General features: G+C 34.6%; 2 protein-coding genes across 2 annotated transcripts; one reads left to right on the forward strand and one right to left on the reverse strand.

Moving 5' to 3' along the window:
• The first annotated feature begins 829 nt into the window (after positions 1 to 829).
• LOC128224687 (pre-mRNA-splicing factor ATP-dependent RNA helicase DHX16-like) lies at positions 830 to 19,139 on the forward strand. The gene is given in 21 exon segments (XM_052934660.1): positions 830 to 1,116; positions 1,869 to 2,021; positions 3,457 to 3,527; positions 4,024 to 4,237; positions 5,789 to 5,826; positions 5,828 to 5,962; positions 6,382 to 6,545; positions 6,800 to 6,984; positions 7,993 to 8,118; positions 9,094 to 9,162; positions 9,460 to 9,570; positions 10,651 to 10,766; positions 11,414 to 11,555; positions 11,879 to 11,947; positions 13,088 to 13,219; positions 13,731 to 13,991; positions 14,327 to 14,676; positions 15,299 to 15,517; positions 16,470 to 16,575; positions 16,994 to 17,170; positions 18,560 to 19,139. Coding segments are annotated over 21 exon segments (3,174 nt in total). The 5' UTR covers positions 830 to 918; the 3' UTR covers positions 18,698 to 19,139.
• Positions 19,140 to 21,961: 2,822 nt separating this feature from the next.
• LOC128224457 (ubiquitin-related modifier 1-like) lies at positions 21,962 to 27,536 on the reverse strand. The gene is made up of 5 exons (XM_052934297.1): positions 27,405 to 27,536; positions 25,908 to 25,978; positions 24,695 to 24,776; positions 24,114 to 24,162; positions 21,962 to 22,633 (listed from the first exon to the last, which is right to left on the reverse strand). Exons 1-5 carry the CDS (start codon positions 27,431 to 27,433, stop codon positions 22,565 to 22,567), a joined length of 300 nt encoding a protein of 99 aa, XP_052790257.1. The 5' UTR covers positions 27,434 to 27,536; the 3' UTR covers positions 21,962 to 22,564.
• Positions 27,537 to 27,948: the final 412 nt, after the last annotated feature.

Consider the following 27,948-nt stretch of genomic DNA (forward strand, 5'->3'; position numbering starts at 1 on the left):
GTAAGAACAACTTTTTCAATAGCTCTGCTGGGGGTATATTCGTATAAATATTTATGGTTGAACATATTAATTAAAAACATCGCACATTTAAAAAGGCCAACTTTTCAAGGGGGTGTTCACCACACGCCATACCACGACTTCGATCGATGGTGGGTGCACGTCCTTAGTTAAACTCATTAACTTATAACATTTGGTTATGAATGATGTTGCTGCAAATGCCAGTTAGAATGAATGATTTGATTTCAACCTAAAATAAAGATAATTTACAATCTTTACCGATATTATGTTTGAGTATGCATGGTCGCGTGATTTACACGGTGGCAGTGGTTACTATATTGTACACTGCGTGGAGTTTGTGTGTTTTTCATACGGAAATAGCCTGATTGTTAATGTTTTGGATGTAGATTGTGTATGCGTAAGAGGAGGGCATCTTCTACGGCGCAACTTTGGACATGCGCCTTCTCCTCCAGGGTCTGAAATATACGGGTTCAATATTAGGTATGCAGGCATTCCCCTATGAACAATTTGGCAATTCTTAATCTAAAATGGTGCAGTCTGGTGTGTTACTATATATACATGTATATATATAATATTTCGACACCGATACTGAATCAAAAGTAAACTTTGACACATATAGGGAGTGCACGTGCCGTGTCAATCATGGTCATATATCAGTTGTATTGTATGCAAAATATTCAATAATATATATATATCTTTTTTTATATTTTTGAAAATCATACAAAAAATGAGAGATTTTGTTTAGACATATCAAGGGAGATCACTGCGTCATACCAAACTAGTTTAGCACAGTACGGCACGTGTTTAACGTTTTCAGACGAAAAACATGGCGGCGCCCATAGAAAAGTTTGTTATTGATGCAAATTATTCTAATTTTTAACGTACAAATCAAAAATCACAATGTCTAACCTTGAAACTTGGGTAAACGATCAACTGCACGATATACTTGGTATATCAGATAAATATATTGGTCAGTATTTGATTGGTTTGGCTAAAAAGGCTTCATCGTCTGACGATTATGTACAGCAACTGAAAGATACAGGAACCGTGGATATAGACGACCAGATGGTCAAGTTTTCCCATGAACTTTGGGACAAGGTAGTGACTGAATTAAGTTTCAAATTGTCTGAATTGGGAACTCAAAATGGCCAATATGTCACTGTTGTATTTTGCTATTTTTTGGAAATCTACCCGATTGTTAAATTATAGCTAAAATGATTTATAATAGATGAAAAACAAAACAAAAAAACCATTTAGAATTTATATTTAGTTAAAGAAAGTTTCCTACCAATGCACTATAATATTTTGTTATTGGGGAAAAATGCAATAAGACCAAGATCAACACACCACACTACACATGTTCTTTCGTCATGCATTACCTGTTGATCGTAATTAGGGAGACACTGATTTATTTAAAATCTGATATCTGGAGATATTGATAATTATATACTATTTCATGAGCTCTAACCACATTCTTGAATTAATGAATTCTATACTTTAAATTCCCGTCTGTAGACCAAATTAGTGGAAGAAATTTCCCTAAATGCTCCTCTCTATTTTGAGCATAGGGTTTTCTTATATATAGACTAATGGAGAATACTTGATTAGACTGTAGACAATTCAAGTGGAGTCAAGTAAATTTTTATTTACAAAGTCAAACATCAGCTCAGTTATGAGACTGTTGTTTTCATTTAAGACAAGATAACAATGTATCTTCTAGTTTGTTTTCAAATTCAAGCTTAGTTAGACATATGCACATTTTTTCAGTTTATATGTTAAATGTATATCACTCAGTACCCACATATTCTTAAGCTACCTCACTCAATTTTATTTTTTAATATCTGTTTAAGGTACCTCACTCTGCAGTTAAGGAAAGTGCATCAAAAGAACGTGCTAGAACAGTCTTGGAAGCTCAAAAGAAGAATGCAAGCTACCAGCTTCTATCAGACGATGATGATGTTGATGATGAAGTGGACAGAAATGCATTTGCAAAACCTTTGCAGGTGAGCAACCAGTGATTTAGATAGCGATACTGACTGATGCATGTGCTTAACATCAGTTGCCAGTATCATAAACAATATGATTTAATAATTTGTCAAAAGGATCAAAATTGGCATATTTTGTGTGTGGGCAATGTCCCTTCAGTCAAATGCTTTTGTTTGACATTATCAATGTCTGAAATGCATAAGTTATAAGGGCTTGCTGGCTTGTGCTTATTTTGACTTCCGTAGTGCTGTTTCTTTAAGGTCAATTGTATAAAGATTTAAGAAAGCATTACCGTATTATACTGTTTTTAGGACGCTAGCATAGATACATGTAGTACATGAAAAATTGAGTAAAAGTGCTTTATAACGTAGATGGGACGAAGTGAAAAAATGTTCAAATCAGCAGCCAATATATTTGTTTTGACAAATTTTATTTTATTGATTCATGAAAATGTCAAAGGTTAGTACAGCACATGTACATAAATAATGAAATAACACTAATAACATTCCTTATGTTGCCTTCCGTCGTTGGAAATTATAAAAATAACAGCCATTACATTGTACGTAAATGTTAACAACATTTCAACACGTTCAGATAAGTATAAGCACATGGTATAAAGCCACAAACAACACTGACATCTCAACAGTTTGAACTGTTGGTATAAGTTATTATAGAGGGAGTTTTTCACACCTTCACACATTGACAATGCACAATGATGCAACTTCAAAGTTTGCATCTTCATTTATTATTTTAATGCAGAATCATACCACGCAAACTCTATTGTACAATATTGAATCTTTAAAATAATGAATTACAATATTTTAAACTCACCCAAGGGATTCTAACTATACCCTTTTTTCACTGCCTATATAACTAAATCTTTCAATCGATTGTGAGTTATGTCCCTTTAAACAAACCTTATCTTCCATTTATTTCTCTATTTAAGCAAATTCAGCCAAAAAAATGACTGAATTTTAAGAGTGTCAAAAACGTAATACTATGAATAGGATGCAGACATTTTTTTTATGAACTCTGGGGCTAAAAAATGTGTCCTATACACAGTTTAATACTTTAAAACATATAATTATGCCGCACCAAATTGTTTGCATCATTTAAATTGCAACATGATAAATTGTAAACAGAAAACTTGTTAATTATGTGTATGAAGCATTGGAATTAAGAGAGAACAATTATTGTTTCCGTTAGCTACCTCAAGCTTAAATTAAACTATATTTATGCTATATCGTTTGGTGGCACGATTTGCTGTAATTATATTTTGTTTAGTTGAGTATATGAATGTATTGTACCTTGACTATGTTAAGAAACACGTTTCATAATTATATATAATGTAGTAAACACATAGGCATTTTTGTCTAGATGTATTTGGAAATAAACTGTAAACTGTTTTCAGTTGCAATCATCTTCTTTTATTTACATGTTTATATATTTCAGAAATCCAGTACTGACAAGAAGTCAAGACACTTACGAAAGAGAAGAGAGGAAGAAAGCTCAGAAAGTGAAGAGTAAGTTTTTGCCATATCCTCCAGTATGGAAAATTCAGCCCCCTTGTGGGGATGAGATCCCTAAAATTAAAAAATAATGCTTTTAAAAGTAGAAGATAGAAGGAAATGTCAGCGTTGGAGAGGTCGACGATTATCAATAAAAGTTCCTTGGTCAATGTTGAAATCTCCTGGTAAAGGTAAATATCCACTGGTCAAGGTAAAAAATCCCCTGGTCAAAATACCCTGGTTTTCTGACAAAAGTCCCCTTGGAAGCCTTTCAAACATAGAACTTGTATGTTCTTGTCTTTTTGTAAAATAGAATGCATGTCATACATGTAATTGTAGCCATTTTGAAGATAAGTTGTGATAACCATTAAAGAATAACTTTTTTTAGTTGTTGGACTTTTTTTGCATTTAATATTAATACTTTTCAGAATAAAGTGAAAACCAAAAATACATCTTATAAATATAAGGTATTTACTGTCACCTTTCATTTCTTATAAAAAAAACATTTCAGTGAGCCAGTTATTAAGTCCAAGAAGAAAAGAAATGATTCCTACAATGACAGAGATGATGATGACGACGACGACGATGATGATAGCGAAGATGAGTTTGACAAAGATGATAGGGAAAGACAGCAGGACCTTGAGGAGAGAGATGCCTTTACTGACAGACTCAAAGCTAAAGACAAAACAAAAACAAGAAATATTGTTTCCAAGTCAGAAAAGAAGGTAATCAGTTAATTTGATTTTATAAAAGGTTAAGTGATGAAATTCACTTTTAAATTGAAGTTAGGAAAGTTATGGTTGCATTAAGCCCAGTAAAGGGTTCTTTGGTTAAAAGACATTTTTTTTTTAATTTCACTTGAACGTATACAAAATAAACAGTTAATCAAATTTTAGAAATAAAGAAAATGAGGTCATAATTATATAAACTGTTTAAATTTTGCAAGAATTTTATGTTTTTATGCATTTTCTTGTGAATAATTCTGAATACAAATTTTAAAACCTAGCAAAATATTTATCTTCATATGTTAGCCAAAGATTGAATGATTGGATTAATGTTGAACTATAGTATTGACAATTTTAGACCTCGTGAAATAGGTTATTACTAGAAAGATTCGTAATATGACTTCACCAACGTAGAGCAATGTACTGTATAAACTATTAATTTCCGACAGTCTTATGGAAAAAGAAAGAAAAATATAGTTATAAAGTAATTTTTGTGTCGCCTGAAAAGACGACATATCTTGTAGAATATAAGAGTTATCAACTTGAAACTTCATATGTAGATAGATCTCATGGAGGGCAAGTGCAGTGCACAATAACAGTAACTCTTGCTTTCTTAGTTTTAAAGTTATTGCCCTTTGTTAATTTTCATGCTTAAAGTTTTGTCCGGGGCAAATCTTGAAGAATATAAGAGGTATCAACTTGAAACTTCATAGCTAGACAGATCTCATTGAGGGCAAGTGCAGTGCACAATAACAGTAACTCTTGCTTTCTTAGTTTTAAAGTTATTGCCCTTTGTTAATTTTCATGCTTAAAGTTTTGTCCGGGGCATATCTTGAAGAATATAAGAGGTATCAACTTAAAACTTCATAGCTAGATATATCTCATTGAGGGCAAGTGCAGTGCACAATAACAGTAACTCTTGCTTTCTTAGTTTTAAAGTTATTGCCCTTTGTTAATTTTCATGCTTAAAGTTTTGTCCGGGGCATATCTTGAAGAATATAAGAGGTATCAACTTGAAACTTCATTGCTAGATATATCTCATTGAGGGCAAGTGCAGTGCACAATAACAGTAACTCTTTCTTTCTTAGTTTTAAAGTTATTGCCCTTTGTTAATTTTCATGCTTAAAGTTTTGTCCGGGGCATATCTTGAAGAATATAAGAGGTATCAACTTGAAACTTCATAGCTAGATAGATCTCATTGATGGCAAGTGCAATGCACAAGAACCGTTACTCTTGCTGCCATATTTTTAGAGTTATTGCCCTTTGTTAATTTTCTTGCTTAGGTTTTGTCCGTGGCATATCTCGTAAACTATAGGAGGTTTCAACCTCAAACTTATTCCGTAGGTATATCTGATTGAGGGTTCAAATGCCACCTACACTTGAAAGTTAAATGGCAACATCATTGTCTATAAATGAATAAACTGCCAATCTAACAGCTATAATGTCGACAGTAAATAATTCGTCAGACGACACATCCGACTCGCGGAGTTCTAGTTTGGGGAAAGGTTTGGGACAAGCTTTTTATCATTTCTTTTCGCTTCCATTTTTCAGGCTTACGAAGAAGCTCAAAAGAGACTTCATTTGGAGGAAAAAAAATCGGGACAAGATAATTCCAGAGATAAGAAAAAAATCTCGGCGAGAATATTTGAAGAAACGCCAGTTTGATAAACTGGAAGAACTGGAAGCCGATGTACAAGATGAAATGTACCTGTTTGGAGACCAGAAGTAAGTAGTTTTAGAATTGTATATCCTGTAGCATATATCGTGCATGTTTCCCAATTTCACAAACAATCTTTCTTCCCTTATCATAGGGACAAGTTCAGGTAAAAAATAAAATGGTTTGGTTTGGGTTACATCTATTTTGAAAACAGGTATAGTAGGTAGGCTTTTTAAAAAAAAAAAAAATTATTAGGCTTTAGGGGTTGTCAAAAAAGTTTTAACTGATCCATTAATTGTTTTTTTCAAGCTTGACCAAATCGTCACCTTAGTGCAATAACTCAATAACTGCATATAGAAATAGAAGCAGATATTGAGTTATTGCACTAAGGTGACAAAATGTAAACATACAGGTTTGAAGTGTAGGAGAACGTTTAGACTTTTGAAAATCAGTTAAAAAAGTACACACATTTTTATTTTTTTTCCAGCTTGTCAAAACGTGAACGCCAAGACTTAGAGTATAAGCGAACCGTTTTGAAACTGGCCAAGGAACACAAATCGGCGGGGGATGTTGAGAAAGTCAACCGGTACTTTATTCCAAAAGAAGACGACAAACCACAGGATAAATACTTTGAGGAAGAAGGACCGAAGGGTATGTATCAGATCATCAGCCTATTATATTTAAAAAAAAACCTCTTCAAGGTGACACTCTTTTTCAAAATCAATGCATGCACAGGAACTCGTTTTCTGCACCATTGTTTCAAATAAACTTGGTATTCTTTATAAGAATCATTGTTTTCAACATTTATTCATCCTTTTTGATAAATTAGAACAATTGTATTAATTGTGGTACAGGTCGTATAAATATTTCCAAAAAAAATCACTGACATTCATATACTGTAACAGGTCCGAACTCAGAGCAGATGAAATGGGAGGAGCAACACGTGGGGGCCGCCCTGATGTCCTTTGGAGCTAAAGATTCGAAACAAAAGGCTAGGGAGAAACATAAAGTAAAAGAATATGATGTGATTATGGACGAGGAGATTGAGTTTGTTCAAGCCCTCCAGATGCCTGGCACCATCGATAAAAAGGTATATATAGAATATAAACTGTTTAAGTTTTGGAGCTAAAGGGTTAAAAAGGACCTCATCTGCATGATATATTAAGCCTATGTAGAAACCATTATTTGTGTCCATTTGAACATTTAAACCAAGTTCTGTATGTAAAAGTATATAATTAGACTTCACTTACTGAAGAATAGAAGTGTTGGGAAACGGTTCCAGTTTGACTAACAATAATCGGTTCCACTCAAGTAACCGATTATTGTTGGACAATCGGTTTTTGACAATACCTTTAATAAGGCCTAAAAAAAATATGTCTGTTTCGGGTAACCCGACCCTACCGAGAAAAATGCGCCGACCCTAACTATTTTTTTCCATTTCTGAGCAAAAAAAAATATTCGTTAGCAAATAGAGCATTATGAAGGGCGGATAAATGCAGATTTTAATCAGAATTGTTTTTTATATGATAAAACAAAGTCAGGCAATGATAGTAATGTAGGAAAGACTGCCATGTGCAAGAAAACACTCTGAACTTACGACAGATTTTGAAAAAAAATAAATAAAAAAATCAAAAAAAAATCCCTACCTACCCTACCTAGAAACTTTGGGAAGGTTACCCTAAACAAACAATTTTTTTTTTTGCCTAATTGTAGTGTTTTTCTTGTACAATAATTTGTAATCCTTAACTATGTTAATGTTATGCGCATGTTTGAAGTTATTAAGTGTTGTTGTTGCTTTCGGCCATATTGTTTATGATAACGACTGAGAACTTCCAAATGCATAAATGAACTCAAAGGAGAAAATTTACGGATAGTTACCAAATGCAAAAATACCAGAAGAAAAACAACCTGCTTGTTGAATGGATGATCGATTATGACCAAATTCAATCGATTGTCGCCAATATCAGGCCCAACTAATATATTTTCGATTATAATCCATTATCGGAACAGCTCTATCTGTTTCTCTTCTTCGAAGAGGCAAGTGTTGATAATGAGTCAGAATGTTTTCCTGAAGTTTAGTATATATACGGTATTTCAGAGTAAGAAAGAACAGGAAGAGATATCTGAGGTGCAAAAGAAAAAGATGTCGATAAAGGAGACACAGAGGTCTCTGCCCATCTATCCTTTTAAACAGGGGCTGCTGGAGGCTATAGACCAATTCCAGGTAAGACGGTTTGTTGATGCTTATGAAACACTGTAAAATCTACCGAACACTGCCAATTGCTTTAATTTGGAAAACCATTGTGGTCATGGTATTCAATATACCATGATTGATTTCTGATGGTCAAATAATTGCTTCATTATCAATCAGCTCATGAATTAAAAACAAATGGCTTAATATTCAATTTACCATTGCAAAGGTCAAATAATAGCAGCATGAATTTTTAATGACAAATTAAGCACAAAATCCAAATAAGGAAGGGGTAAGAGTAGTCTAGTTTCCACCTCTCACACTCATTCATGCCATATCCCCCGGAGGGGGAAAAAATCCCCCGGAATTTCGACCTATCCCCCGGTCCCCCTGAATTTTCAGACTTTTGAACAAATCCCCCTGAATGGTCTCCAGAAAATATGGCATGTATGCACACTAGAGGAAATTTGGCTTTGCTTACCATTTTTTTAGATTCGTATTATCTGTCCTAGCTTATTATCTGTCTTATCGTATTATCTATCATATCTTATGATCTATCCTAGCTTGTTTTCTATCATATCACTTAATCTATCTTCGCAAATTATCTTTCATATCATAATATCTATCCTAGCTTTTCATTTCATTTCAACTTTCCTAACTTATTATCTATCATACTGTATTATCTAGCATAGCTTATTTTCTATCATATTATCTATCATAGCTTATTATCTATCATTTTATCTATTATAGCTTATTATCTATCATATCATGGTACCTATCCTAGCTAATTATCTATCATATCATGGTACCTATCCTAGCTTATTATCTATCATATCATGGTACCTATCCTAGCTAATTATCTATCATATCATAGGATATATCCTAACTTATTAACCATCATATCTTATTATCTATCCTAGCTTACTATTTATCATACCATTTCATCAATCCTAGCATATCTTCTGTCATAAATTTCTGTAAACCTTCAAATACTGTATTATGTTTCAGGTGTTGATTATAGAGGGGGAAACCGGCTCTGGTAAAACCACACAGATTCCGCAGTACTTGTATAATGGCGTAAGTTATTTTTAGCTTGTCTGTTTTCTTGAAGTTTGTGTGATAACCCTTGTGTTGTCGGGCTAGATTTATTGATGTCAGTTGTTTGCGGCGTAGAAAAGTGTGTGAAAATAATACCGTAGCTGTAAAAATGCTTGCAAAAAGCATTCCTCAATGAAATGGCAACATGAATGATATGTATTATTTCACTCTGGGTTAATAGAATGATTATTTGAAGATCACATTTAGAGTGGTTAAAAATCCAACAGAAATTATAAAATGAATAATATGTGTTACTATAATCATACTTTACTCCAGGGGTTTTGTAAGGATGGTATGAAGGTCGGCTGTACACAGCCAAGAAGAGTGGCGGCCATGTCTGTTGCCGCTCGTGTAGCTGAAGAGATGGGATTTAAACTGGGAAACGAGGTACGTGCTTACAAAAACTTTGTCTTTAATATTTTCATATTTTAGCTCTACTGGCCAAACACAGAACATAAACTATATGTTTGTTGCCTATTACCCATACATACATGCTCTGGATTGAAAATGACCGAAAGAGCCATGCCAGTAGAGCATAGGCCCTCATGGGCCTCTTGTTTGGGAGAAAAGACAATTGTCATAATTGTTATGGCTGTAGGTGTACTAAAACATTAAACCATGACCATAACGCAACAACTGTTAATAGTATTAAATGAAAAATGGCACACATACTCTGTTTGAAATCATTCCTTAGTTATGCCCCCTTGGAAAGCTAAACACTTTCAATAATCATTAGGATCAGCTTACCCTTCTCTATTTAAAGTAAGCCAATGTTTGTTTTGAGACTTATGCTGCTGATTTTGCTTGATTTGCTGTATGAAAAGTGTATGCAGGACATTCAAACGTTCAGATCCGTGTTCTTGTGGTAACACACTTGACTGTCAATCCAGGGGTCGCAGGTTCGATTCTCTGCCACACCACTAAAAAAAATACTAATGGTCTTCCGGGAGGGACGTTGAATGGGGATCCTGTGTGACAGTGCTTTACACTGGTGCATGTTAAAGAGCCATGGTAGCTCTAACCAGGGTTACATTCTGTCTGTGCACTATGGTACAAAAACCTGAAATGACTAACAATGTTTTTGGAGCACTCGTCAAATTGGCAAGGCTTGAGTGCTAGATTTAAAAAGCGTACACATCACCTTACAAACTTCAAACTTATGGGTCTGGCTTCATTTCTGGTAATCTATTGTTCTCAGATTACAGACTGTCTCATTCAACGAGTATTGGAATATTTATAAAACCAAATGCCATTTCACAGGCAAGATGCAGTATCCAATTTGAAGAACATACCTGCGTGTAAAAACATGTCCTATGTTCTTTGTTTTTGTTGATATTTAGACTCTTCAATTTTTAAAGGTAGGATACAGTATCAATTTTGAGGACTGCATGCCAGAATGAACATGTCTGAAGTTTATGACAGATGGTATTTAGATCTTGTTGATATTTGAACTCTTCCATTTTACAGGTAGGATACAGTATCAGGTTTGAGGATTGCACATCTGAACGCACTTGTCTGAAGTATATGACAGATGGTATGTTGCTTCGGGAATTCCTTGGTGAGCCGGACCTGAAATCTTACAGGTACTGTTTTGTTACATCGGTTGTAGGAACTTATAATTTACCCATCCTAGTTTTTGTCTTAGATTTTACCGCCTATTGGAGAATTATGTAGACAAGACTTGACAAGAAAATCGATAGTAAAACCGAATAAAAATCTTTAATTCACAACATAGTAGAACCATTATGTCAAACGAACATCCATAAATTCTCAAATAAAAAATGTTTTTTTAATTTCTGCTGGCTCCTTTCTGAGCCCAATTTTGTTTTGTAAATTTTGCAAAGTCCCAGAGATGGTTACATACCACCATTATATACATATTGCCTGTTGTGTTAAACTTAGAAATGCCATTTGTGTTATGAATGCCCATTGAACAATAAAGTGTACATGGTTTGTCAGTGTACCACAAGGGCAACTGAATATGCTCTTAAATTTATACAGTCAAAATAAAATCTTATTGTTTATGAAATTACCACTTAAAGATAGAAGAGTCCTACATTTTTTTTAATAACATTAAGTTATCTTTAGCCTCATGCAATTTTCCCATTTTGTCTTAATATTGAAATCTATAGTGCGTTGATTAATGGTGATATTCATAAACGAACATAACACCCAGATACACCTTAAGACATTCGTATGTTTATGCCTTAAGCAATCTTGCTAATTGCAGTGTGCTGATTATTGATGAAGCTCATGAGCGCACATTACACACAGATATCTTGTTTGGCCTCGTGAAGGATATCGCTCGATTCCGTCCCGATCTCAAACTACTCATCTCAAGTGCAACGTTAGATGCGGAGAAATTCTCACAGGTATCGAGTTAATAGTATCAACCTTTTGAGGGATTTAAACCCTTATAAGTTAATAGTTGTAATATATTAAGGTATTCAACCACTAACAAGTAAAAAATGTTAAGAAAAAAGGCTTTCAACCTCTAAAGAGTTAACAGTATTACGGTTTTGAAGTATTTCACCTCTAATTAGGTAATGTTCTTGCAGTTTTAAGGTACTTTACCCCTCATTAGTATGTTATTTCATTAATGATGTATAATTAAATTTTTAAATGCAACATGCAATTATCTCAGAAATCGAGGCTTTTGAAAAGATCTAAACGAAACTGATGTTTTTAATTGCAGTTTTTCGACGATGCGCCAGTTTTCAGGATTCCTGGTCGAAGATTTCCAGTTGACATTTATTACACAAAGGTGAGGCTATTTCAGAATAGACATGCATAATTTTATATATTCTTATTTCTGCCCACAAATAGTGAAATAAGTTTTTGCACTGTCCATCATTATGTTCTAAACTTTGTCTTCAAAAATAACTTAAAAAATTAGTTCAGTTAGGACCAAAGAACGTGGTAGATCAACATTGAACAATGGATGACCCCTATTGTTTTCGGGGTCACTAGGTTAAAGGTTAAGGTCAACAGTCTAATCTGCATGTGAACAGTTCCATCAAACTTCACTGGGAGGGTGCCCTTGACCAGTAGATGAATCCTATTGTTTTTTTGGATCACAAGGTCAGTCAACAGTCTGCAAATATTGTCTGCACAATAACTTGATTGAATAATTTCACTTAGGACCATGAGACTTCAGTTATGAGTTGACCTTGATCAGTAAATGACCCCAAGCTTATTGATTTCGGTATCAGTAGGTCATTGTCAGTTAAGTTCATGGTTAACAACCTGATGAAAACTTTGTCTGCAAAATCGTGAGAACGATTTGAACTACAACCACGAAACTTTAGTGTAAGATAGCCATTGACCAGCAGATTTATTTTTTTGGAGGTCAGTTGGCAGAAGGTCAATAATCAATGCATTTTTCTAATTTGAACATTTCAATGCATCTAAATCTTGGTAAAAAAGACAATGTTTCAACTGAGAGTTGTGATTAGGTTCCTTTTGGTATAGGCAAAGCACCAAATACATTTCATTAATTTTTGGCAATGTTGTCTTGATTTTCTATTGCTTTATCATAACAAACAATACTAGCTTATGGCTGTTCCAGTAAAACATATAAACCTATAGGGGGGGGAGTCAATAATTTTAATAGTATATAGATGGGTGTCTTTTTTGCTAATTTGGGCCCCAAAAGGGTATATTATCTTCTCTAGGGGGTGGCATAATTTAAAAGTGCCTCCTCCCCCCACGGTTATATGTTTAAATGGAATAGCCCTTAAGATCAATAGGCTATTGGTTAGACAAGGTCAAGTCCTGGGAACTCTTGTTAAAAATAGATTTTGTCAAAAATACAATTTGAAAAGAGACTTTGTCAAGACAAATTGTATAAGGATGGCATAGTTATTGTATAAGATTTAATAAAGAATTTTATCAATACCTGTAGGCCCCGGAGGCAGACTACATAGACGCAGCCGTGGTTTCTGTCCTACAGATACACTGTACACAGCCGGAAGGGGACATTCTTGTGTTCTTGACTGGGCAGGAGGAAATTGAGACTGCCACTGAATTGCTTACAGTACGTTTAGGCGAGATAAAATAATGTTTAGATTCTTAGTCCAAAGTTGATAAATAGTTTGTTTGTAGCACGACATAACCTAGGAAGTACCTGCCACATGATTTCTAATGCTTCTCAGCAGGGTACATTTGTTTTTTTCTGTCTAAAAATATAGTTAAACTTAATGACATTAATCTTGGGAATCTTAATCATTTATGCAATTTGTTGGCAATCTAAATTTAGTTAAAATCCTACAATTTATTAAGTTTAAGACCTTTCTTAAAAGAAATGGGCGCATAAAGGGTTAGATTTCCAATGTGAAACGGTTATGTGATGTTTACTGATGCTTGTCCTGAATTAATTTAATATGATATTCATCACAGATTACTCGGCAGATATCGTGTTTAAAACATGTATGTTTTAGTACTGTTATAATAGGGAATAAATATTTTATTTTCATGCAAAATACCACTTCATTGAGCATGAAGCTATTTTTTTTAACGATTTATCAAAATGAATAATTCCATTTCAGGAACGAACCAAAAAACTTGGTTCCAAAATCAAGGAACTGATTATAGCCCCGATCTATGCAAATCTGCCCAGTGACCTCCAAGCAAAAATATTTGATCCCACACCACCTGGCGCTCGCAAGGTTGTTTTGGCAACAAATATCGCAGAAACCTCTTTGACTATCGATGGCATAAAGTATGTGATAGACCCCGGGTTTTGTAAACAGAACAGCTATAATGCTAGGACAGGAATGGAATCTCTTGTGGTTACGCCTGTTTCGAAGGTTGGTTGGTTTATACTTATTTATTTTAGCTTTATTGTGAAGACAGCAGGCTGTCCAGCAGCCCTAAAAATCCCAATTTTTGTCAGTTTTGCTAAAATTCCTAATAAAACTCAAATTCAAAGGGAATTCCTAAAAAAGCCCTTTTTTATGTCAATTCCTACTTTTTTTCATTTTTCTTCTATAATTGCCTTAACAGTTAACAGTCGAAAATATATAAACTAATAGTTTCTATTTTGATCAAATGAGTTTTAACATGATAATGCATTATTACTTTTTATCTATAAATATTTTTCATCGACCTTTTTTATAACATTCTCTTCAATTTATGTTTACAGGCTTCGGCCAATCAGAGAGCGGGACGTGCAGGTCGCGTCTCAGCCGGAAAATGTTTCCGTCTCTACACAGCATGGGCGTATAAAAACGAACTCGAGGATAACACGATACCAGAAATTCAGAGGACTAATCTCGGAAATGTTGTGCTTCTGTTAAAAAGTCTTGGCATAAACGATCTCATCCGCTTCGACTTTATGGACCCACCCCCACACGAGACATTAATTCTTGCACTTGAGCAGCTGTATGCTTTAGGGGCCTTAAACCATAAAGGGGAGTTAACTAAACTCGGGAGGCGTATGGCGGAGTTTCCGGTGGATCCGATGTTGTCTAAAATGATTCTGGCTTCAGAAAAGTAAGGGAAATAATTGTGTCTAACAAATAAAGTGACACTCTAATTGAAAAACAATACATACACATGTATAAAAAACATAAATTTTGAGTGATAAACCTTAAACTACTTTAATTACAAAATATTAATTACTGATAACAAGGTTATAAAGGTAGTAAGACTGTGTTTTCTGCACTTTCAAATTAAACACTGTATCCTCCATAAGAACTATTGTTTTGGACTTTTATTCATCGCTTTTGGGATATCAAAGCAATTGTTTTAAATGTGGTCAATCTTATTTGGGATTTGGTTAGAGTGCATCTTTAAATGCAGTTGAAGAACATTCAAGGTTTACATTTTTTTTTTATATTTTGCATGTTATACAGTTCTAAAATTAATCTTTTGGATGAACAAGCCGAAATTCTTAACCATTGGTTGCCATCAAATTTTTCAACAAGCCCTGCTTTATAAAAATTAAGAATATGAGCATTTCGATAATTGGTTACTTGAGTGGAACCGATTATCGATAGTAAATTTTAAACCGATTCCCAATGCTATATAAGAATCATATTGAATAGCGCCCATGTGTTTGACATTATGATTACAAATTTATCACTAATGACATCGTTTGATTTTAACTTCGCAGGTACAAATGCTCCAAAGAAATCATTACAATCACAGCAATGTTGTCTGTGAACAACTCAATCTTCTACCGTCCAAAGGATAAGGTGGTCCATGCTGACACAGCCCGACAGAATTTCTTCCTTCCAGGGGGCGACCATATTACGTTGATGAACGTTTATACCCAGTGGGAGGAAACGGGGCATTCCACACAATGGTGTTTTGAGAACTTCATTCAGTTCAGGTAAGGCATTCCACACAATGGTGTTTTGAGAACTTCATTCAGTTCAGGTAAGGCATTCAACACAATGGTGTTTTGAGAACTTCATTCAGTTCAGGTAAGGCATTCCACACAGTGGTGTTTTGAGAACTTCATTCAGTTCAGGTAAGGCATTCCACACAATGGTGTTTTGAGAACTTCATTCAGTTCAGGTAAGGCATTCAACACAGTGGTGTTTTGAGAACTTCATTCAGTTCAGGTAAGGCATTCAACACAGTGGTGTTTTGAGAACTTCATTCAGTTCAGGTAAGGCATTCAACACAGTGGTGTTTTGAGAACTTCATTCAGTTCAGGTAAGGCATTCCACACAGTGGTGTTTTGAGAACTTCATTCAGTTCAGGTAAGGCATTCCACACAGTGGTGTTTTGAGAACTTCATTCAGTTCAGGTAAGGCATTCAACACAGTGGTGTTTTGAGAACTTCATTCAATTCAGGTAAGGCATTCCACACAGTGGTGTTTTGAGAACTTCATTCAGTTCAGGTAAGGCATTCAACACAGTGGTGTTTTGAGAACTTCATTCAGTTCAGGTAAGGCATTCAACACAGTGGTGTTTTGAGAACTTCATTCAGTTCAGGTAAGGCATTCCACACAGTGGTGTTTTGAGAACTTCATTCGGCTCACGTAAGGCATTCAACACAGCAGTGTTCTGAGACTTTTGTTCAGTTCAGATAGGACACAGCGATGATTTAAAAACTTCTTGCAGTTCAGGTTCGGCTAAGAAAGTATATGAAGTTTATCTGCCTTCATTTTCTCATCCTGTAGCAACCTTTTCAATTCTAATCACAAACATACCCCGTCACAAGTAATTTTTATAAACATGTAAAATATATATGATTTACAAGTATATGATAAAATAGTTTATAAAGCTCAGCTACAAACTTGAGTACATCTTCTATGTCATTGTTTGTCTTTCAGGTCGATGAAGCGTGCCAGGGATGTTCGCGACCAGCTCGAAGGCCTTATGGAGCGTGTAGAAATTGAGGTTCATTCCAACCCTCTTGATACAGCGAATATTAGAAAAGTAAGGGCTTTCAATTATTCACTCAACAATTGAAGGGATTATTTTTCCTCAATTTTGCCAATTTACTCCTGTGTCTGATTTTATCAAAGTGTTCAATTGGCATACCTGGGCAGATATTGAATCCAGATTTATTGGCCTTGCTTTTCATGTTTATTTTTACTGGCAACATGTGTACAGAGTTTCATGTGTATATCTAGACCAGTTTTCGAGCCGCAGTCAAAGTTCTGCCATTTGATGGTTTTACGACACCTTTAAGGTTTTGACAAAATCTCAGCTTAAAACATACAATTTGAATATACATACAATTTAAAAAAGAAAGAACAGTTATTGCCGCAAATCATGGCAAAACAATATGATTTAAAATAACCTTATGGCTATAATAAACTTTAAGTTTGCAAATTTTACTTTCCCTTTCCAGGCAATAACAGCTGGGTTTTTCTACCACACTGCAAAACTTGACAAGGGAGGTAACTATCGCACGGTTAAACACAACCAGACGGTTATGGTCCACCCAAACAGTTCACTATTTGAGGACAGGCCTAAGTGGCTTATCTACCATGAGCTGGTGTTTACGACTAAGGAATTTATGAGACAGGTGAGACAAAGAAGTCAGCCTTAGGAGGCTCAATGGGTGGGTAAAAATTGACTAATACTACAGTGTTATATTTGCAACAGTCCTGGTCGACAATATACAGTTAATTCATGGTTGTCTGGGTATAAACATTCAATCAAAACTGTTGTCTCGAGGTGGAGGGGATGACGTGTGATATGTTACCTGAGACCGATAGGCAGTTTTGACTGTAACTTAAATAACCATGCAATAACTGATTTATAACCTGATCTAAATCTTATTTAAACAAACTGTTAAAAACAAAAACAAAAAAAAACATTAATGATATGCTGTTGAAAAATAAAATTTATATATTCCAATGACGGCATACCAAGAAAGGGAAACAGTTCAGACTGTTGATTGGGGAATAGTTTAATCCAAGACAAATTGATGATCTTTCATGTAAAACAGCAAAAAAACTCAACATATTTGTATTTATGTAATGAATAAGGTAATGATAAATATTATGGTACACCTCTTTTAATTATGTTCCTTTACTTTTATAACATAAACGGCAGGTCTTAAAATTTGCAACATGTATTTGACCAGGGCTTCAAATTTGCAACTTGTAGTTCAGCAGGCCTTTACATATTTCACTATGTAGTTCAGCAGGTATTTAAGGTTTGAAACATGTACTTCAGCAGCCCTTTGAATTTGAAACATGAGGTTCAGCAGGTCTTTTAATTTGTAACATGTTGTTTAGCAGGGCTTAATAATTTGTAACTTGCAACATGTAGTTCAGTAGGCCTTTAAATTTGCAATATGTAGTTTAGCAGGTCTTTAAATTTGCAAGGTGTAGTTCAGCAGGCCTTCAAATGTGCAACATGTAGTTCAGTAGGCCTTGAAATGTGCAACATGTAGTTCAGCAGGACCTAAAAATAAAATAGTGAACGGTCACTATTTTTTCATTAGGCCAACTTAAAAAATAGTTGTGTAACTGCTTGGACTTAAATTCACTCTCAAACTTACTGTTTATTTTACAACATTTCTTCTTATCCTGGACAGATAACGCATGATTATAAAAATGATTGGGAAGTAAAATTTCATGTCTTGTGTCGCCTGTCAAGTAGGGCAGTCACATAGGGATCACATCGTCCGGCGTCGCTGTCCGCGTCATTGGTATCCCATTTTCGTTTCCGGTCAATAACATTTAAACAAAGTATTGTAAATTCTTCAAACTTGGTATTTACATTGGTCATAGCTAGTAGATAACCTCTAGTTTGAATATGGGGCCAAAGGTCAAGGTTATGTTGACCTTTACGAAACAATAATGAGCTCTTCCGACAGGTGAAATATTCCATTAAAAAGGGTAATTCAGTTTTTTTTCCATAGAAAATCCCACAACTATTTAAAGGCATTTATTCGTTTTTGTAGGTCATCGAAATTGAAAACTCATGGCTGCTGGAGGTTGCACCGCACTATTACAAGGCCAAGGAACTGGAAGATGGGTCAGGAAAGAAGATGCCGAAGAATACCGGCAAGTCCAGAGCAGAAGTGACTCGTACATATTGAGACCTAGTGTTGTTGTGATTGGGCGATGTATTTATTAGTCGTAGATTTTCCATCTGATTTGTATGAAGTTATTAGTGTCAAAAAGATGCCAAAAATCATGGATGGCAGATAAATTGCAGAAGTGACTAGGATATATAAGGATTTGTGCCATGTGTTGCATGTAGTGGAGATCAAATATTTCATTCTTGTAAAATAACTTCCTAATTACATGTCACAGCTATTGGTTCAAAATCAAGAAATGAGCCAATCGTAAGTAGACAAGGAACATCGTGCTGTTGTGATATAAACAATTATGATGGCTCATGATTTTCTGGGATAATGTGTTGTCATAAATAGTATGGGGCTTGTGCTTGTGAATAAAAGAACAAGAAACCAATTCACTGGACAATACTATAATGTTCTGTGCTATGTATAATAAAAATATTAAGTAACAGATCCTTGTGTATGTAAAGGAGAGTCAGATCCGAAACGGGGTTTGTATAATAGGTTTATTCTGTACAACAGTTTAACAACAGTTTAACAACATTTCTTGAAATACATGAATATAATGCAGTGAAAGCTATTCGCTGACGACTACCTGGTAGGCGGAGCTTATCAGATCCTGCAGAGCATATCAGAGACCACTACAATATAAGCTTCAATGTCAAGTTATGTTACTCATTCATTCCAGTAATTGCCACAGTTCTTACCTTAAAAACAGTTAATGCTTAAAATGATAATAATTTCCACTAACTTTCAAATTTTGAACACCAAAAATGGTTCAACACCAATGCTATCATGCACTTTATTTTACCGGTGTAAATTGATTATTTGTTCTGCATTTAAAAACCTTGATGAATTTGATGGTCAAAAGTTTTTGTTCTGCATTTCAAAACCTTGATGAATTTGATGGTCAAAAGTTTTTGTTCTGCATTTAAAAACCTTGATGAATTTGATGGTCAAAAGTTTTTGTTCTGCATTTCAAAACCTTGATGAATTTGATGGTCAAAAGTTTTTGTTCAGCATTTCAAAACCTTGATAAATTTGATGGTCAAAAGTTTTTGTTCAGCATTTCAAAACCTTGATGAAATTGATGGTCAAAAATTTTTGTTCAGCATTTCAAAACCTTGATGAATTTGATGGTCAAAAGTTTTTGTTCAGCATTTCAAAACCTTGATGAATTTGGTCAAAAAAGTTTGTTCAGCATTTCAAAACCTTGATGAATTTGATGGTAAAACGTTTTTGTTCAGCATTTCAAAACCTTGATGAATTTGATGGTCAAAAGTTTTTGTTCAGCATTTCAAAACCTTGATGAATTTGATGGTCAAACATTTTTGTTCAGCATTTCAAAACCTTGATAAATTTGATGGTCAAAAGTTTTTGTTCAGCATTTCAAAACCTTGATGAATTTGATGGTCAAACGTTTTTTGTTCAGCATTTCGAAACCTTGATGAATTTGATGGTCAAAAGTTTTTGTTCAGCATTTCAAAACCTTCATGAATTTGATCAAAAGTTTTTAATATTTATTTTCCATATAGAAAAAAATCATAACAAATACTAATATTCTGCCGATGACTATTGATGGTATTGTTTCTGCTCCATATCACCATATTTACTTTCGCCTATTCCTATATATAGATAAACCATGACATTCATTTTGTATAACAACCAAAGAGTTATGAGGTCGTTGTTTATTTCATTATAGCACTCTAATTGGATGAGCGCGATTTCATTTAAAGCAACGACATATGAAGTTACGAAAATCAGCTATTCTTTTATTCAAACGTATGTTGTCGGTTACACTTCTATAAGAACAAATACTCAATTGCAGAAGATACTGCTATCTTTTAATTGTATTGAGTAATTCTAAAAACTGTAAATATATGTATTATCACAATTTTTCTAGCTTTATGGTGTACAAATGCAGTAGGGCAAGTGAGTAAATGTGCACTGCGTGGAAATTGATCAGAAGCCGGCCTGCGATGATACAGCAAACGAAAGAAACCCTAAATATATCGACTTATCTATAATAATGCATTCCTTTCAAAACATGACCCTTTAACTTATACAAGAGATGTTTGTCAAACATTATGCCCCCTTCGGATGCCTTTCAGGCAGTTTTAGGTACAGTTTTTAATCATGTTCAGATAATGACTGGTATATGACGTAAATTTTAATGATGAATATGAGTTATGTACTTGACCTTTGACTTTATGACGTCACAATCCATAGGGGTCATCAACTGGTCACCCCAAACCTTAATGTCAAGTTTGAGGGCCATGGGTGCATGCATTGTTGAGTTATCACACAGACAAGCTTTTTGCATTCAAGGTCACTGTGACCTTTGACCAGATGACCACTCAAATCAATAGGGTACATCTATTGGTCAGGCCCAACACCCAAGTCAAGTTTGAGGGCCATGGGTGCAGGCATTGTCAAGTTATCACTCGAACAACCTCTTCACATATAAGGTCACTGTGACCTTGACCTTTGACCCCTAAAATCAATAGGGGTCATCTACTGGTCAGGCCCAGCCTCAAGTCAAGTTGATCATAGGTCCAGGCATTGCTGAGATATCACTCGGAGAAGCTTTGTTAACCTTTTCATTTAACCCTCACTGTGACCTTGACCTTTGGCCCAATGACCTTTAAAATCACTAGGGGTCAACTACTGGTCAGGCCCAACCTTCATGTATAATTTGAAGACCATAGGTCCAGGAGTTGTCGAGTTTGCAATGAAGGTCACTTTGAACCCTTAAATCAATAGGGATCATTCTACTGGTCAGGCCCAAACTCCAAGGCAAGTTTGAGGGCGATGGGTGCAGGCATTGTCGTGTAATCACTCCCGACAACCTTTTAGCATTCAATGTCACTATGACCTTGACCTTTGGCCCAATGACCTTTAAAATCAATAGGGGTCATCTACTGGTCAGGGCCAGCCTCCATGTCAAGTCTAATGACAATAAAAGATGTAGGTTTAGGCATTGTTGAGTTACCACTTTGACAACCTTTTACCATTAAAGGTCACTGTGATCTTGACATTTGACCTGATGATCCCTAAAATCAATAGAGGTCATTTTAGGGGTCAGGCCCAACCTTCATGTCAAGTTTGATGACCATTTGTCAAGGAAAAATTGTCTAGTTATCATTGGACAACTTTGGTCTACCAACAGTCCGACCAATGGACATGTGCAAAGCAATATACACCCATCTTTTTCGAAGGTGGGTATAAATATTGTTTGTCCATCGCTTCAATACAGATGTATTCAAAAAGAACAGAACAAAATAAGATATAAATTATTTATTCTGTAATTATTCTTAATCAATTCAGCAAAGAAAAATTACCAATCAGACAATACCTCCATCAGATATTTGCTTAAAAAGCAGTATGTGTAATTACCACATAAACTTTAGTCTTAAGTTACACTTCTATATACACATATCACTTCATCCAGGTCAAATGATGTTTCAAGATGCAGTCTTACTCCCCCCAAAAAATTCCCCCAATTAATACAATTGTTTTACACACCAAAAGGATGAATAAAGGTCGAAGAAAATGTTCTTATAACGGATACCGAGTTTAAAATTTTTGCAAAAAAGGTGCAAAAAAAAACAGTGTTTCTACCTTATGAGATAATTGTAGAACACAGTATATCTTTTAGCACTCACCAATCAGATAATATATGTGCCTTATCAGCTATTAAATACACTGTTACAATCTCGTTATCAGTAATTAATATTTTCCATAAATTTCAATGCAATAATTAGTAGTTAAAGAACTATCACTCAAACTTTATGTTTGTTATACATGTGTATGTATTGATTTTGAATTAGAGTGTCACTTTAAGAACATGTATGTAGAATATATCCTCAGTACAAGTGCACTTAATCATCCGCCGTGTAACGTTGATATGAACACAATTCTGTCCTTGGGCTGTATTTCATAGTCCAGTTCACCCTGTCAAAGATAATATAACAAGTTATTGATCGGAAACCATTTGGTATTCCGACCGACCGACAGACAGACCGACCGACATGTGCAAAACAATATACCCCACTTTTTTCAAAAGGGGGCATAATAATAACAAGATTTGTATATATGTATGTGCATATATATATTAATAATAATGATACTACATATAATTTTTAAACTTATAATTTACATATTTTACAACGAATGTTATTGACATTATTTTAATTTTATACCGGTCATTGAAATGAGACTTTGGAAAGAACAAGTCTGAATTCTTACTCTAGTTCTTGGCATAAGCCCTGCTATATATTATCCAGAATTTGAGCAATATTTATATGAAAAACTACAGAAACAAGCTCAGTAGCCAAAAGTTTAAACATAAACGCCATTTAATAGCACAGGGTAAACCCCAAAGACATAGAACACGAAAACAAAAAATCACAAACAAGAAACATGGAACCACAGCACAAAACTTCAAGCCTTGAAGGTTATTGAACAATGCAGGGATTGGGGAATAGTGAATATTTATCACACTTGTTGCCGAATGGAAGGATCTAATGTGAGACTTCGGTCTTACGCTGCAGCAAAAACCAGAGTCCTCATAAGAAACCATTTTGTCAAACTGCATGTACCAGGCCCGCAAACTTACATACAAAATCCCCTAATACATTATATTTGGTAAATGGAAAGATATGTACAAATTTATATGGGACGATTTTGCATTATTAGTTATCTGTAATAAGCAAGACTAAAAATGTGACATGATGCCTAACCCCCTGGATATAAATATTCATCACTGTTAAACAAATGAAGAAAATAACTAGCAGTGTTTTATTGATCTTTTGAAGGAATGGTAGCGGGGCCCTTTGATAATGGAAAACTAGCGTCATTTGGGGAGAAAGGGAAAATATACTTACATAATGCATATATACATGTAATGTATTGTTTTCAAACCTTTTCTTTAACAAACCTATCAACATATTCATGAATGGCAAGATATTGCTACACTGTCTAAATGCTCCTATATTTAAAAGGGGATCTTTTTAACTGGGCAGGGGAAAAGTAGATACATTTTCAGGAAGGGAAGGGGGCAGAATTTCGGCCACATAAAGGGCCAAACAAACACTGATTAGTCACATGATAACCAAAAGTTTACAGGTAAATATTAAGGGCGGGCTCAGTGGTTGAAATAAGCTCAGCCTGCAAGCCCTGCACTAGTAATAACTAACAGGGCTAGCTAACACTGAATTTTATATAGCAGGGCTTGTTGAAAGCTTTAATGCCAAGCACTCACGTAAGAATTTAGCTTGAATATCCAAAAATCTAATTACACTGACCGCAATCATATCTAATGTGCTTTAGTGTCAATTAAATTTATGAAGACAATAAAACTAATGTATGCGATATTCTGTTATGACTAAAGACCCATTATTAGTACTTAATTAACTGACTGTTCCATACTGACCATAAGTTCCCAATCTGCATCATTTACAAGAACCAGTATCCCTGGTCTCCTGAAAAACATAGAGCTTACGTCAAAACAGCCTAAAAATACGGTTTGATCAAAGTTAAATTAAGAACACATAATTCAAACATTATATATACATGATATCATATATCAAACATTAGTTTTCTAGTAAAGGTATGTTTTCGTTAACACCTTATATCATTCAGAACAACTGAATACTTAGAGCTTACGTCAAAACAGCCTGAAAATGGGTTTGATAAACATCATTTACTACACGTACATCAAACATTAATTAGTCTGCTATTAAACATATGTTTACATTAAAAGCTTTTATCAATCAGAACAACTGAATTCATAGAGCTTACGTCAAAACAGCCTGAAAATGGGTTTGATCAAGTTTATTTAAGAACAAATATGTCTACGTTTAAAAGCTTTTATCAATAAGAGCAACTCATACAAACTGTGAGTGTTCTCCAACAGTCAATAGTTGGACGGACTAAGCAGTTGTTAATAATCGCTTGGATTTGGAATTCTCCTTTCTTGAGGAAGATTGCGAAGATTCAACTCTACAAACTCACACTGTATCTGCTTGTATAAATAGTTCAGGCCTTTCCTTCAACATATTATCCTTCATCCATGGCAGCAAATTTCTGATGGTCCCTTTGAAAATGAAAAAAACAACATAACATGTAGTGTAATACATGTAAGTGTTATACCATGCCACCAACCCTGAACTACCATGCCACCAACCCTGAACTACCATGCCACCAACCCTGCACTACCATGCCACCAACCCTGCACTACCATGCCACCAACCCTGAACTACCATGCCACCAACCCTGCACTACCATGCCACCAACCCTGAACTACCATGCCACCAACCCTGCACTACCATGCCACCAACCCTGCACTACCATGCCACCAACCCTGCACTACCATGCCACCAACCCTGCACTTCTATGCCACCAACCCTGCACTACCATGCCACCAACCCTGCACTACCATGCCACCAACCCTACATTTGAGATATGAAAATATTAATTATGGTATAAATGAATCATTTTAAATATGTTTTCACTAAAGACTAGGAAGTGTGCAGGTCCCCGTGTTGCCTATTGGGAGCATCAATCATCGGTAAAATTTTGACAATTCAAGGGACATAACTCCAGTGCATACAATGATCTTATTACACTCAGTTATAAGCATTGCTGCCAAGTTTTGTTAAGATTGGAAAAGAAATGTTTAAAGTTGCACTCTCACAGATTGACCGTTTGGACAACATTTTTAATTTTTCGTCTTGGAAAGAATCAATCTTTGCGTACATATCTGGAAACCAGTGATATTAGACTGGTGACCAAATATCATTACCAACTTTTTAATATTTACACTTGAAAACTGTGGCTAAAGCGTTATTTATGTGAAAAATGAGATTTTCGGCATAAAAAATCAACTTCACACATAAATATGATACTCTGTGATCTATCCTTTGTCAGCAGTCTTTATTCACTGGTTCTCAAACATTGACACAAAATTGGCTCACACTAAGACAAAAAATAAAAAGGTTGTCAAAACTGTCTATCTGTGAGTGTGCAGCTTTCAGTTAGAGAAAAAAACATGAAAGTGTGATGCCATGGCGCCCGATGGGCAACATGCTATTCAGGTCATGGTTCACATTAAGTCACCTACCAATGACTGTCTGTGCAAGCAACACCATCATTACGTTGATGCCCTGAAAATTAGTAACTCTTTTTTTTTAGTTAAAAATTGATACAACGGTATAACAATACTTACATGGTGACTCTTGGTCAGGCAGTTCAACTTCATGTCTCTTGACCTTATCAAACAAAAGCTCTGCCCCACCACTGAAATTGTATTTTATAACTGTAACAGTTCAGTAAAGAGGTGTAAATGATCTAAACTACATGTAGTGATGTAACTGAAAAAATGCTAAGTTTGTATTACTAATGACAAATAGTTTGCTTCATCCGTAGTAATCATGTATATTCAAGTTATTAGCAGTTATTTTTTTGGAAATATTATAACTGCCTGTGCCTTGCAAATTGGGAGAAAAAAGTCGAGATTCGGAAAAATACAAAATCAGAACAAAATATACATGTTTTCACCTTTTTATGCATTCATTATGCTGTGAAAGGGTCAATCCTGTCAAGATTTTGTTTATTTTTCAAGAAGTTCATCACTTTTTTATTCATCAACATAATCTGCATATATCTGCATATATAAGTTGGTAAAAAATTATCAATTTTCGCAAGGGAAACAGCCTTTAAAGGCAGTAAATTGCACCAAAATAAATGACTGCGATTAGAATGATGTTCTAATGACAGCTAACATTTTACTGCTGACAAATAACATTCATTGAAGTAAATGATAATTTGTTGGTAGAGAAAAGGGTACTCCATATAAACAGCCACTTCAAAGTCTTTGACCATTTTTGTTTTGGCGACACTACACGTCCATATCCCACTTTTTGTTTTCCTAGTCAAGAATGACAGGTCCCAGCGCTAAGTATATTGAGCAGAAAGATAACGGCACCTGCTAGATAGTTAAAAAATGTTGATGCTTTGTTTAAAGAAGTCAATCTAAATTAGTGTTAAACACTAAGTGTAATAAGAGAAAGGTGTTGGCTAAAAATATTTTATGTTTAACTTTTGTGATTTTATTTAATAATGCAGTGTTAAATATTGTGGAGTTACAGTGTAAGAAAATATCTACATTGGTATGAATCAGTCGACTTGTGGCGCTCAGGGAACAAAATGAATATCCAAATGTTCGCTAAACGTGCATTATTGTGGCTAGAGAAAAGAGGTATGAGATTAAATCGACGCATAACGTTTTTTATCAATTTATAGGGTGTTCCATCACCTTGACAAAACACTGCAAAACTTTTGACTTTTATGTGGTGGTACTTTATTTGGCCCAAGCCGCGTGAAGCGTTAAAATATATATAATTTTGCATACATGTATATACAGTACATTGTATTTTTTTTTCAAATGTGTTTTTTAATACTATTAATTAAAGCTTTAAAACATTTTTCAGAAGATAACTTTGACACCTTTATCAAATGATGACAATAACTAGCATAACTTTTTTGAAAAAACAACAACACGTTTTTTTAAAGTAATTGGTTTTCTACTGTTCAGCTGTTGTACTGTATAAAAGAAATTAACTGTCCGGAATCTACTGCTGTCCGAAATCTACTATAATACCGGTATGCATCAGTACGAAAGTTGATTATAATGACAGAAAAGACGAAGAAATACAATACAAACCCAAATTCAATGTTTATTGATAGAGGCATGGTGTGTAATTCTAAAATTAGATATGGGAGAAAAACCTAAAACAATACATAAACGTCTTCAGCTCTCAAAACACCTGTTCAAAGCGTCTGATGATTTTGAAGCTTCCTAGTCAAATAGCCCCCTAGTCAAATAGCCCCAAGTCAAATAGCCCCCAAGTCAAATAACCCCCATTTTGGTCAAATAGCCCCCACTCACATTCTAAAATTGGTCAAATATCCCCCAAAAAACGCCCCCACTTTTTAATTTTTTATATGTATGTATCCATACTTATTTATTCCAAAACATTTTAAACCTTTATTTTTACAAAATGAAGTGCAATTAACATTATTTGTATATCAATAAATAAATAATTAATAAAGTAAGAATATCAAACGTTTTAAGATATTACTTATAAATAATATATTAATACATCAAATCTACATTTTAAATGCCAGAAGTTTTTTGTGTGTTTCTTTATTTTAATATTGATTACGCATCGAAATTAAGTAACAACAAGAAATTATATAATTTAACT

The sequence above is a fragment of the Mya arenaria genome, chromosome 17, assembly GCF_026914265.1.
Source record: "Mya arenaria isolate MELC-2E11 chromosome 17, ASM2691426v1".
NCBI classification, from domain to species: domain Eukaryota; kingdom Metazoa; phylum Mollusca; class Bivalvia; order Myida; family Myidae; genus Mya; species Mya arenaria.